Source organism: Apus apus, chromosome W (assembly GCF_020740795.1).
Source record: "Apus apus isolate bApuApu2 chromosome W, bApuApu2.pri.cur, whole genome shotgun sequence".
Taxonomy (NCBI): Eukaryota; Metazoa; Chordata; class Aves; order Apodiformes; family Apodidae; genus Apus; species Apus apus.
Genome location: NC_067311.1, coordinates 2,188,709 through 2,201,478, shown reverse-complemented (window position 1 = coordinate 2,201,478; position 12,770 = coordinate 2,188,709). Strand labels below are relative to the sequence as shown.

The 12,770-nt window shown below is 42.2% G+C and overlaps 2 protein-coding genes across 4 annotated transcripts in view; one reads left to right on the top strand and one right to left on the bottom strand.

Annotated features, from left to right (window-relative positions):
* The window catches only part of LOC127395183 (uncharacterized), a 432,114-nt gene that overhangs the window by 175,178 nt on the left and 244,166 nt on the right, over positions 1 to 12,770 (bottom strand). The window lies entirely within an intron of this gene.
* Positions 1 to 12,770, top strand: part of LOC127395192 (guanine nucleotide-binding protein G(q) subunit alpha) — a 150,013-nt gene that overhangs the window by 124,427 nt on the left and 12,816 nt on the right. For all 3 annotated transcript variants that reach the window (XM_051641763.1, XM_051641761.1, XM_051641762.1), the window contains one exon: positions 10,259 to 10,412. In XM_051641763.1, the coding sequence (XP_051497723.1) occupies positions 10,259 to 10,412 (154 nt within the window). The remainder of the gene's footprint in view (positions 1 to 10,258; positions 10,413 to 12,770) is intronic.

Sequence of the window (12,770 nt, the reverse complement as noted above, 5' to 3'; positions counted from 1 at the left end):
AGGGGCAATGCATAACTTGCTGCCCATCCTTCCTGCCTTGTACCACATCTGTTGTTTTGCTTTCATTTGTCCTTGAGCAGCAGGCCTGGTTTTGGTCTGTTAGCTGGGTATAATCAGCAGAAGGCCTTTGCTGACTTAAAAGGCATTTTGTTTAGACTTATGTGGGGAAGAAGAACCATTTCCCACAGGTACCCTCTGTGTCGGCATCAGCTTGTGACACCACCTCTACCTGATTTTTTACTCAGAGGAATGCACCTATCTTGGGCTTAGAGGAAGTGATATTTTAAAACTGACCAGCTTTCCTGGGCTCCCTTTCCTTCCAGAATTTTAGCTCATGGAATTCCTGCAAGTAGATCTTTGAAGAGTCCAAAGTTAGCCCTATGGAAGTCCAGGATTGTAATTCTATTTATTGCCCTGCTTCTTCCTTGTAAAATACTAAACTCCATCATGTCATGGTCACTGTTGCCAAGGCTATTCCCAACCTTAACGTCCCCAACCAGACCTTCTTTATTCGTTAATACAAGGTCCAGCAGTGCACCTCTCCTCATTGGTTCCTCCACTACCTGCATTAGAAAATTATCATCGATGCACGAGCCTTTTGGACTGAGCATGCTTTGCTGTGTGGGCTTTCCAACAAATATCAGGGTGATTGAAGTCACCCATAAGTACTAAGGAGTGTGATCTAGAGGCTTCTTCTAGTTGACTGTAGAAGGCCTCATCAACATTTTCTTCTTGGGTTGGTGGTCTATAGTAGACAACCACAACATTTTCACTTCCAATTGCATGTCCCTTAATTCTTACCCACAAGCTTTCAACCTGTCCTACCTCCCCCCTAGATAGAACTCAATACATTCCAGTTGCTCTGGAGACACCAGAGAAACACCACCACCTCACCTTGTTTCTCTGTCTTTCCTAAATAGTACATATCCACCCATGACAACATTCCAGTCATGGGAGCTTTCCCACCGTGTTTCAGTGATTGCAACTATATCATAGCCATTCAACCTAACACAGATCTCCAACTCCTCCTGCTTATTCCCCATGCTCCATGCATTGGTATATAAGCATTTCAGAGAGGGAGTCAAGCAATTAGTTTTCACTTTTGGTATCTAACCATTCTCAGCCACTTCCATGGTTAGCAACCTATTAGCGAGCCCTGTGTTTTTGTTGTTGCATTTATCACCATTTCCCACCTCAAGTGGGATGGCAGACAGAAGACCATCTTTAGGCTCATCTCTAGTGAGCCTGGTTTTATCCCCTTCCCCCTTTGAGCTTAGTTTAAAGCCCATATTAAACAACACTGGTCCCAGTATGGACCCCTGAGGGACATCACTTGTCACCATTTTCCATCTAAACTTAGAGCCATTGACCAAATACCCTCTGGATGCAACCATCCAGACAGTTCCTTATCCACTGAACAGTCTACCCATCAAACCCATATCTCTCCAATTTAGAGAGAAGGATGCATCGGTGGCATGATGGATAGAAGAAACATTACTCTTGAACATCCAGATCAGTACTGGCAATCAGGGCCAGGAGGAGCTGCACTTCAGTGCCGGTCACTTGTGAAGCAGCTCTGACTCCTTCATATGCTGCCAGTATCTCCTTTTCAGCTGTAGTATAGCTGGCCTCGGAACCTCTGTAGCTCTGGGTCCAGAATCACAGGGCTTGACCTCGAGTCTCCCCTGGTGATTTCTGCCAGAGGCTCCAGGTAGGACTGTTGTACCTGGCTGCAGAGTAGAGCACATTTTTGATGTCTGGCCCTGTTTGAACTGGTCCAAGGGCCATTGCCTGCACAATCTCATTTTTAATCTGCTCAAAAGCTTTCTGTTGGTCAGGACCCCATTTAAAGTCACTCTTCTTTTGGGTCACCTCATAGAGAGGCTTCACAATTTGTAATGAGGAATATGCATTCTCCAGAAACCAACAGTCCCTAAAAAGGTTTGAGTGTCCTTTTTAGTAGATGATGGGGCCATAGCTGCTACTTTGTTAATCACATCCATTGGGATCTGGCGATGTCCATCTTGCCATCTAATTCCCAGGAACTGGATCTTGTGTAGGTCCTTTGACCTTGCTTCTCCTTACAGCAAAACCAGCTTTCAAAAGAATTTGGATGATCTATTTACCTTTCTCAAAAACTTCTTCTGGCATGTCACCCCACACAATGATGTCATCAATGTACTGCAGGTGTTCTGGAGCTCCACGCTTCTCCAGTGCAGCATGGATCAGTCCATGGCAGATGGTTGAGCTGTGCTTCCACCCCTGGGGCAGCCAATTCCAGGTGTACTGAACTCCCCTCCAGGTGAAAGCAAACTGTGGCCTGTACTCTGGTGCTAGAGGAATAGAGAAGAATGCATGAGCAATGTCAGTAATGGCACACCACCCGGCTGCTTTTGATTCCAGCTCGTACTGAAGCTCTACCATGTCCAGCACAGCAGCGCTGAGTGGTGCTGTAACCTCATTCAGGCCACAATAGTCCACTGTCAGCCTCCACTCACCATCAGGCTTTCACACTGGCCAGATAGGACTATTGAAGGGTGAGTGAGTCCTGCTGATCACTCCTTGGCTCTCCAATTGCCGGATCAGCTTATGAATGGGGATCAGAAATATTGTCATCTATGCACCACTGAGGTGGCAATTGGCACCTGTTGGTCTTCAACCTTCAGCAACCCCACTAGAGAAGAGTCATCTAAAAGGCCAGGCAAAGTATGCAGCTGTTCAGTGTCCTAATTCTCTATAGCTGCTATACCAAAGGCCCACCGATACCCTTTCAGGTCCCGAAAATATCCTTTTTTGAGGTAGTCTATGCCAAGGATGCATGGAGCATCTGGGCCAGTTACTACGGGGTGCATTTGCCACTCCTTACCAGTGAGGCTCACATCTGCTTCCACAATAGTCAGTTGTTGAGATCCTCCTGTCACTCCAGAAACAGTGACAGAGTCTGTCCCTTTATGATTCGATGGCATTAGTGTGCACTGTGCACCAGTGTCCACCAAGGCTTTATACTTTTGCGGTTCTAATGTGCCAGGCCACCGAATCCACACAGTCCAGTAAACTCAATTGTCCCTCTCCTCCCCCTGCCTGGAGGCAGGGCACCTCTAATGTTGAGCATCTGCACCATCCTGGTTGGAGGACTGGTCGCTGGACACTGGAGCAGCCTTCTTCCTTGAAGGACCATCTACTACATTTGTTGCATTTGTAGCTCAGGTATGCTTATCTTGAGAAAAGTGGTGGGTTTGTTGTCCCAGGTTCTCATGTCCTCTTTATAATAATCATGCAAGAGACCCCACAGGTGGCATTGGAGAGGGTCCTGTCTCTCTTGCTGCTGGCTTGTTGCAGGGCGTCTCCTTTTATTGGCTGCAAAATGAACCCAATTGTCTCTAGGGAGATACTGGGGTTTTCCTTCCTATCTGTTCAGCATGGGAACAAGAGAACGTGTCTCTGTACTGTTGTTCTATGGAAGCCAATTAACCCACAGTTGGTCTTTCATAGACATTCCAACATCCCATGAAGGAGAATATACGGGCATGTGCTGCTGGTACAGCCTGCACAAACCTCCAGAACATGGGCGCGTCACACAGGACGTCATCAAGTTTTGTAATCCCTTGGTTATCATAGATCACCTCTCGCACATGATGGCTTTCTCAAGAGTGGGTGTTCTGCTTCGGCACCAGTCGATGCCACCCTTATGGGGGTATCTCTCCCTTACAGCTGAAAGAAGTCAGCTCCATAGGGTGGTAGTTCCTGGCTTTCTGCCAATTGCTCTGTCAGTGCCAGCATTTCTGGCCAGGGATCCCAACTGCTCGCCTTCTCTTTCATCTACATCATAGGTATCAGCCCCACTGTCACTGCATCAGAGCAACCAAAAAAGAAGCGGCTCACCTTCATTGCGGGTAAAGTCCTTTCTCATGAGGTACAATTCCTTTAGAGAGAAAGGTTTTATAAGATCCTTGTCCTCATCTGCTTGAGAGGGGCCTGCTCCTCCATCTCCTTGAGAAGGATCTTCTTCATCCTCTTCCTGGTTTTGTGAAATCTCTGGAGATTCTGGACAAGTATACGGGCTGGGACCTTTCCCCTTTGCTTTACCCTTGGTCACAGGATTAGCTTTTGCCCATTTGGATCGAGTGCAAGTGGCCGTAGTCTTTGCAGCAGCAGTGGTGGCAGCAACCTTGCCTGTGAGAGAATGGCAGTGAATGCAACAACATCTCACTCTTTGCATCCACAATACATTATAAACATTCAGCAGAAGCATCCCTACTGAAACAATGCTATTTAGTTCAAAACCTGAGAGGCTCAGCCTGAGAGAAAAGTGAGAAGTAAAACTGAACCTGTTAATGCCATTACCAACATAGAGCTTTCTATTCACATAAGGATTCATACTATACACATACAGTGCCACCATACAGATCAGTATCAAAACCCCTGTGATCACTAGATAGGTAATTACACAGTTAATTATGGCTATAGTCCTGTCTATAAACCATAAAACAATAACAAGAGCAGCTACACAGAGTGCGGGAGGGAATCACAGACAGACACACAGGAATCAATATGATTAGGTGAATGCCAATTTATTTTACGCGCCATCAACCTTATATGGTCTCTTCCTGTGTCTACGTGTCCAGAACTACACTTGTCATTGGTCAATTGTCTCAAAGCTTGCCACGATCTAAACAGTGATTGGTGCCTAGCCTTAAGCACGCACATGCGCAGTCAGAACTCTCCGCCCCACTTCCTTCTTCGGCACATCCGGTTGTTTACTTCGCTGCTCACTTTATCAGCTGGTTCCCATGGGAAAGTCCTTGGTCAGGGGGGCCCAGGTGTTTTCAGTAAAGGCTGGATTGCTCATATGTCCATTGCTTGCTAAAAAGCCCTCTACAACAGAGCAGTATTATCCCAGCTGCATACCACATATCCGACTGCATATTGGGGAAAAAGGTCCAGCAGAAACATTGCAGAAACTGTCTGTTCAGTTTTCAACCTGTCAATATATTCAGCAGAAGCATTGCCCATAGCTATCTCAGGGAATCCTGCCACCAAAGGTGGAATTCTAAACATTCAGCCAATTAGTCAGAATGTATAGCTGGGCTTAAGATATAGCCCCACACTGGGCACCAATCAATAATTGTCACGGTTTGACTCAGGATCGGCAATTATACTAATGACAACAATGCTCTCGATCCCCTCCCCCTCCCACCCAGATAGGGAAAGGAGAGATAGATTAAGGAGAGACACTTTCTGGATTGAAAACTAAACTAGAGAGCTTTAATTAAATACTAATGATAAAAGAAAACATGTACAAATATATATACAAGTATGTGCAGGAATGTGCAAAACCCCTATCACCTCACCCCACCCCCAGCAATTCCCACGGCACTCTCCTTGGCAGTGAGCAGTTCCGAAATGTCCCAGACTGCTGCCAGAGATAGTGGCAGAGTAGACAGGAGCTGAGGGTAGAGTTATGAGGGCCTAGGGATCAAAGGAGATGGATAGACAGAATCCTCCCTGGACACCAGCCATGGACAGAAGAAGAAGAAAGGCTTGACTTCCATGATCCCTGAATTTATACCAAGTGCCACGTAAATGTGTAGAAGAGATAATTTGTTTGGCCAGTTTTGTTGCTGCTGTCAGAAAGAGGTTGATGTGAAGGTTGGCGTGACTGCTGTGAAAGCCACTGAGAAACCTTGAGCCAGCTCCAGCTGCACATTTCTGTACATGAGTTATTCACAACTTTCTGTCTGCAGCCTTTTCCATTGCAGCTGAAATGGGCTTTTGCTGGAAGCAATTTGGTGAGGTAGAGCTGGCTCATAAATTGAGAGCTAGTGCTTGAATGAACTATTAAATAATGTCTGCTCCCTGTCATGGTTTAACCCCAGCTTGCAACTAAGCACCACACATCTGCTCACTCACTTCCCCTCAGTGGGATGGGGGACAGAATCAGAAGGGTAAAAGTGAGAAAACTTGTGAGTTGAGATAAAGGCAGTTTAATAGGTAAAGCAAAAGCGACGCCTCATGCTCTCTATGTTCTCTTAGGTTTTAAAAGTAACTGCTCTCATCCAACTCTAATCCTTACTCTGAAACCACTCATGTAGTCAAACTCTGCATGTTTATTGGGTAGGAGTTGTAATATTGTATTATAAGTCTGATTCTGGAAATAAACTGTAAATTACTATTCCTGTTTTTATAATGAATAATTTCTGGTAAAATAAAGGGGAAATTCTTATCCAAATGTAAGTGTCCCAGTATCTTAGTGCAAAGAATGTAGGAGATTCCTTCTTGGAAAAGCTACTCGGCAACAGAAGAGCATATGATGATGTTTTCCTACTTAATTCCTAACAGAGTAGCTTACAGCACAATTTCTCTCTTGACTTATGCCTAATGATAAGCAAAGAAGTAGTTTTGCTGAAGTACATGCATATTTATAGCTAGAATTACACTTAAGTATTTTGCTGAATCCAGATTGTTTACGTATTACAGAATCACATAATGCTTGCAGTTGGAAGGGGCCTCTTGAGATCATCTAGTCCAACCTCCCTGTTCAAGCAAGGTCAACTAGAGCAAGTTACCCAGGAACAATAAAGAATTAATAATAGTGAGAAACGAATTCTAATATTTATCCTTGAGGCTTAAGTTGGATATGTATCAGCTACCCAAATAAATTTACTGCATTTGCTCCTCATTGTGATTATGAGTGACAAGTTTAACAAAAACAGTCCTTAAACTCAAAAATTCAAATTGTAATATTTTCCTTAAAAGTCAATTTCTTTCTATTAGCATTATATTAGTATTTAATCTATAATATTTAATCTCTTTGCTTCTTTCTCTATGCATTTGTTTTCTTTTAAAATTTTATTCTATCAAACAGAAACTACAAAAAGCAAAAGGTTTTATTCATGTGATCCTTTCAATAGAAGCCAGAGGCTAATAGTTTTTCATGATACTTTTTAAATTCAGGTTTACAGTGATGGCTTTGGGGACAGTTTTTTAAAACTGCTGAGAGTTTTATATGTGTTTAACAAAATGTTGTCTCCTTTCCTTATAACAACAGGGAAAGGGAAAAAGCCAGTGAGATCTCCCTTAATTCAGGCAACTGGTAAACATTTTTATTTACTTCCTAAGGAGGGGCTCAGTTTTGGAAAGACCACCCACCTGAAGGAAGCAATTACAGGGATGGAATGGAAGAGTTAGATCCTACAGGATTTATTATTGCTAAGACTATACATCAGGAGAAGATACAGGTATGCTCTTGTCTTTAGAGCATGTTAGGTATTTTATTTTCTCACACCTTAATAGTTAGAGGTACTACTGTCCATATTGCGAGTGTAGTTTGTGGCAGCTAAAAAAAACAACCCACAGAAAAAAAAAAGCAATAAAAAAAAAAAGTGTGAATTTAGGACATATATTCCCTTAATTTTTCCCCTCACCTGACTCCTCTCGAATTTTAACTATGATATTGTTATTAGGTCTATATTTTATAAAGTTATAAAAGGAATGGTCGTGATTGTACTTTAACAATTAACCTGAGGGAGAAGCAGTGGATGTTTTTTACCTGGACTTTAGTAAAGCTTTTGACATTTCCCACAGTAGTCTCCTGAAGAAACTGGCTTTTCACAGCATAAACTGGTGTACTCTTTGCTGGAGTTGTGGTGAATGGAGTTAAATCCAGTTGGTGGCTGGTCACAAGTGGTGTTCCCCAGGGCTCAGTTTTGGGGCCAGTTCTCTTTTAATATTTTCATCAATGATCTGGATGAGGGGATCCAGTGCACCCTCAGGAAATTTGCAGACAACACCAAGTTGGGCAGGAGTGTTGATCTGCTTGAGAGTAGGAAGGCTCTACAGAGGGATCTGGACAGGCTGGATTGATGGATTAAGGGCAATTGGATGACATTCAACAAGGCCAAGTGCTGGGTCCTGAACTTGGGTCATAACAGCCCCATGCAGCACTACAGGCTGGGGAAAGAGTGTCTGGAAAGCTGCCCAGTGGAAAAGGACCTGGGGGTGTTGGTCGACAGTTGCCTGAATATGAGCCAGCAGTGTGGCCACGTGGCCAAGAAGGCCAATGGCATCCTGGCTTGTATCAGTGTGGCCAGCAGGACTAGGGAAGGGATTGTTTCCCTCTACTTGGCACTGGTGAGGCCATACCTCAAATACTGTGTTGAGTTTTGGGACTATCACTACAAGACAGACATTGAGGTGCTGGAGTGTATCCAGAGAAGGGTAACAAAGCTGGTGAAGGGTTGTCCTGGTTTGAGCCAGGATGAAGCCTAGGGCACAAGTCTTACAAGGAGTGGCTGAGGAAACTGGGGTTGTTTAATCTGGAGAAAAGGAGGCTGAGAGGTGATCTTTTTGCTATCTGTAACTACCTAAAGGAGGTTGTCGTGAGGTGGGTTTTGGTCTCTTCTCCTAAGTAACAAGTGATAGAACAAGAGGTAATGGCCTCAAGTTGCACTAGGGGAGGTTTAGATTGTATATTAGGAAAAATTTCTTCACATAAAGGGTTATCAAGCATTGGAACAGGCTGCCTAGAGATTGACTCACCATCCCTGGAGGCATTTAAAAGACCTGTAGATGTAGTGCTTCGGTACATGGTCTAGTGGTGGATTTGGTAGTGTTATGTTAATGGTTGGACTTTATGATCTTAAAGGTCTTTTCCAACCTAAATTATTCTATGCTTCTATGATGCTATGGCTCAGCAACAGCAGAATCTGCAGGATTCACTTTCTTGATTTTGTTCTCTGGAGGCCTGTTTGGTGGTGAAACTGTTTTTTGAGGAGGCAGCTCCTAAAAAAACAGATCCATAGGTCTGCCTATGGTCTGCCTAATCAGGGCTGCCTTAGAGTTTTCCAAATAAAGAAAGAAGTAGCTTTAATTCCTGGTACCAAACTCTGTTCTGACTCTGTATTAACTGCATCATGTCAGCCTAACAGTTCTTCAGAATTGTATCAAAACACAACATAATTTTACAGTTTCGGAAAGCCCTTACAATCAGAACTGTATGCTTCACTTACGTTTCCACTATAATGTGAAATGTTTTAAAGTCTGACCCATTGATGTTAGAAACAAATTTGCCATTTGTAAGATTTTATATCATAAACCTTTGATTTGGGGAAATATTCTCAGATTATCTATGAGTTAAATCCAAATTTACCTGGAACTATTTTATAGTTGATCTCTTTCAAAAAATTAAAGATTACTTGTATTTAAAGTTCAGGAAAGTCATATAAAATAATTACAGTTCTTAAAACTTTGTTACTATGTCTTGTTGTGCACTTGTCTCTGTCTTGAACCACATGCATTTCAGTGCCATTATGACTGATCATAACTGCATAGTCAGCATTTACAACAGTACCTGTTACAGCTATCATGTCTGTGACCTTTTTTAAAAAGAATAATTATGCTTGTGTCATTGAAATCGCAAAAGGAAACTGCCTGCATTTTTTACCACAATTTACCACTTACCAGTTAATTGTAAATGAATCAATTAAAGCTTACATTTCAGTAAGAAGGTGTAGAGTTGCTGGAGCATGTTCAGAGGAGGGCTACCAGACTGGTGAAAGGTCTGGAGAATAAACCCTATGAGGAGAGGCTGAGGGAACTAGGATTGTTTAGTTTGAAGAAGAGGAGGCTGAGGGGAGACCTCATTGCTCTCTACAACTACCTGAAAGGAGGCTGTAGGGAGGTGGGAGTTGGACTCTTCTCTCCAGTGAATAATGACAGGACCAGAGGAAATGGCCTGAAGCTGCACCAGGGGAGGTTTAGACTGGATATTTGAAAGAATTTCTTTACTGAAAGAGTTGTTGGACAGTGGAACAGGCTGCTCAGGGAGATGGTGGAGTCACCATCCCTGGAAGTGTTTAAAAGAAATATAGATATAGTGCTTAGCTACATGATTTAAGCACTGAATGGGTAAATCAGGTTATGGTAGGGGGATTTAGGTTATGGTTGGACTTGATGATCGTCAAGGTCCCTTCCAACCAGGATGATTCTATGTTTCTATGATTAAATGGATCTGTTTATCACATACAATAGATTTGCATGGATTTATTTTTAAAAAATTATTTTAAAAATATTTAGTGTTAAACATTAAATATTAAACATTATTTATTGTACAATATTACATATATTGTATTGTATTCGTTAATTATATATTATTAGATAACAATATAATAGTATTGTTTAATGTTATTTACTTATAAATATTTGATATTATAACTTAAAAACATTTTCACAACTGCATAAATTTGTCTTTTTATTCCAGAATCGAATGGAAGAAAGCAAAGCACTCTTTAGGACAATTATCACATATCCATGGTTCCAAAATTCTTCCGTCATTCTTTTCTTAAATAAAAAAGATCTCTTAGAGGAGAAAATTATGTACTCCCATTTAGTTGATTATTTCCCAGAGTATGATGGTAAGTATATTGCCACCAGAGTTCATGCTCCATTTACAAAATGTAATAGCTTTGCCCATATTTTGCTTAGAGGTTCTTAGAACAAAGATTATCACCCATTCTTCATTACATCCATCTTCTTCTTTACAAATTGTACTTAGTACACCAAATGGTTACTTTGTAGTTGAATGACTTGCTGGTCATGTTTTTTAAAAAACTATATGAAAAGGAAAAAATTCTTTAAAATACCAATTTATAATACTCAATTTTTTTAAGTCACTGAAGTCTTGTGGGATTTTCTAGATTGCTATCTAGATTGCTAGGATTTCACTTTATACCTCCATTAATTATGAATTGGATGGCAGTATCTTCCATGTGAAATTATTGATTTTAGATTAGTAACATCATATTAAAAAGGGACCTTATTCTGTCGTTGTTCATAAGTTGGGATGAGGGTTTGAACTGAAGTGTAAAGCTGAAATTACATAAAAATACATTTGTCATTTTTACACAGTGTCTCACGTACTCTTTTAATTGTTTTGGGGCTTTTTGTTTTGTTGTTGTGTTTTTGTTTAAGGCTGGATATCTGAACAGAAGTGTAAAAAATTCTCTGTGGCTGTCAGAGATACCAGTATCACTCCTCCCACCCTTTCATTATACCATTTCTTTTTTGTTTATTTTATGTTACTTACATGAAGTTTAATGTGCTTGTCCTGGAAAATATTATGTGCAACACACAGCTGTTTCTAAGGAAGCCATACTTTCAGAAAATTCTCCTGAGGTGAAAAGAGTGGAGGCTTGATAACAGAGAAAAAAATCAAATTAATACAATAATATCTTTTTTGTCTCACTAGAGAGTGAAAAGTAGATTAAAAAGCTACCAAAAAAAAATAAATCTCTCATTTTCAAAACTACAGAGTGATAAAAGGAAAAAGTTACACTTTTTACCTGTTTGAGAGGAAAGGATACGTTCACAGCGAACAGCTTGCAGGATCAGACCATATTTATGAGTCAGTATAAGTTTAGTTTGATAGTACTATACAGAAGAGAACTGGCAGCTGAATTGAAATTATTCTTGTCCTTTCAAGTTACAAGTGTGACAGGTGCCCTAGATGACATCTGCAGGTGAGAAAGCTCTATGGGTCCTTCTTTTACAGGAAAGGTCAACTCTCAGCCGGGACATCTCTCCAGCAGAACATCTCTGCGCCAGAACACCTGCACAGCCCTGTGTACACTGCCGATCTGCAGAGAAATGTCTCAGCATAGAGATGTCCCGATGTAGAGATGTCCCTGCACAGAGATGTCCCAGAGGAGAGTTAGTGGTTGTCCTAGACCCCCTTCTGTTATTGTCACTCAAGTGGATATATGCATGGATACGTGTTAACTGCTTATACAGAAAAAGCAGACAAAATTCACACAGAATGCTTGAGGTTGGAAGGCATCACTTGAGATCAGTGGTCATAGAATCATAGAATGGTTTGGGCTGGAAGGGACCTAGAAGATCATCTAGTTTCAACCCCCCTGCAGGGGCAGGGACACCTTCCACTAGACCAGGTTGCACAAAGCCCTATCAAACCTGGCCTTGAACACCTCCAGGGAAGGGGCATCCACAACCTCCCTGGACAACCTGTTCCAGTGCCTCACCACCCTAACAGTAAAGAATTTCTTCCTAACGTCTAACCTAAATCTACCCTCTTCCAGTTTAAAACCATTACCCCTCGTCCTATCACTAGGAGGGGTCCAACCCCTCTGCTCAAACAAGGTCACCTAGTGCCTGTTGCCCAGGACCATGTTCAGATGCATTTTGAATATCTCCAAGGAGGAAGACTCTACAACCTCTCTGGGCAACCTGTTCCAGTGTTTGGTCACCCTCATAGTAAAAAAGGGTTTCCTGATATTCAGATAGAAACTCCTGTGTTTCAGCTTGTTCACATTACCCCTTGTCCTGTCACTGGACACCATCAACAAGAGCCTGGCCTGCCTTCTTTATACTCTGCCTTCAGGTATTTGTACACATTGATGAGATCCCCACCTGAGCCTTTTCTTTAGGGTAAACAGTCCCAGGTTTCTCAGCCTTTCCTCCAGTCCCTTAATCATCTTTGTGGCCTTTGCTGTTCTCTCTCTAGTATGTCCATGTCTCTCTTGTACTGGGTAGCCCAGAGATGGACACAGGACTCCAAATGGGGGTTCACCAGTGCTAAGTAGAGGGGAAGGATCACCTCCCTTGACCTGCTGGCAACATTCCTCCTAATGCAGACAAGGATACCATTCGCCTTCTTTGCAGCAAGGGCAAATTACTGGCAAATCTTCAACTTGGTGTTCAGCAAGACCCCCAGGTCCTTTTCTGCCAAGCTGCCATCCAGTTTTGGTGTCTGGGCT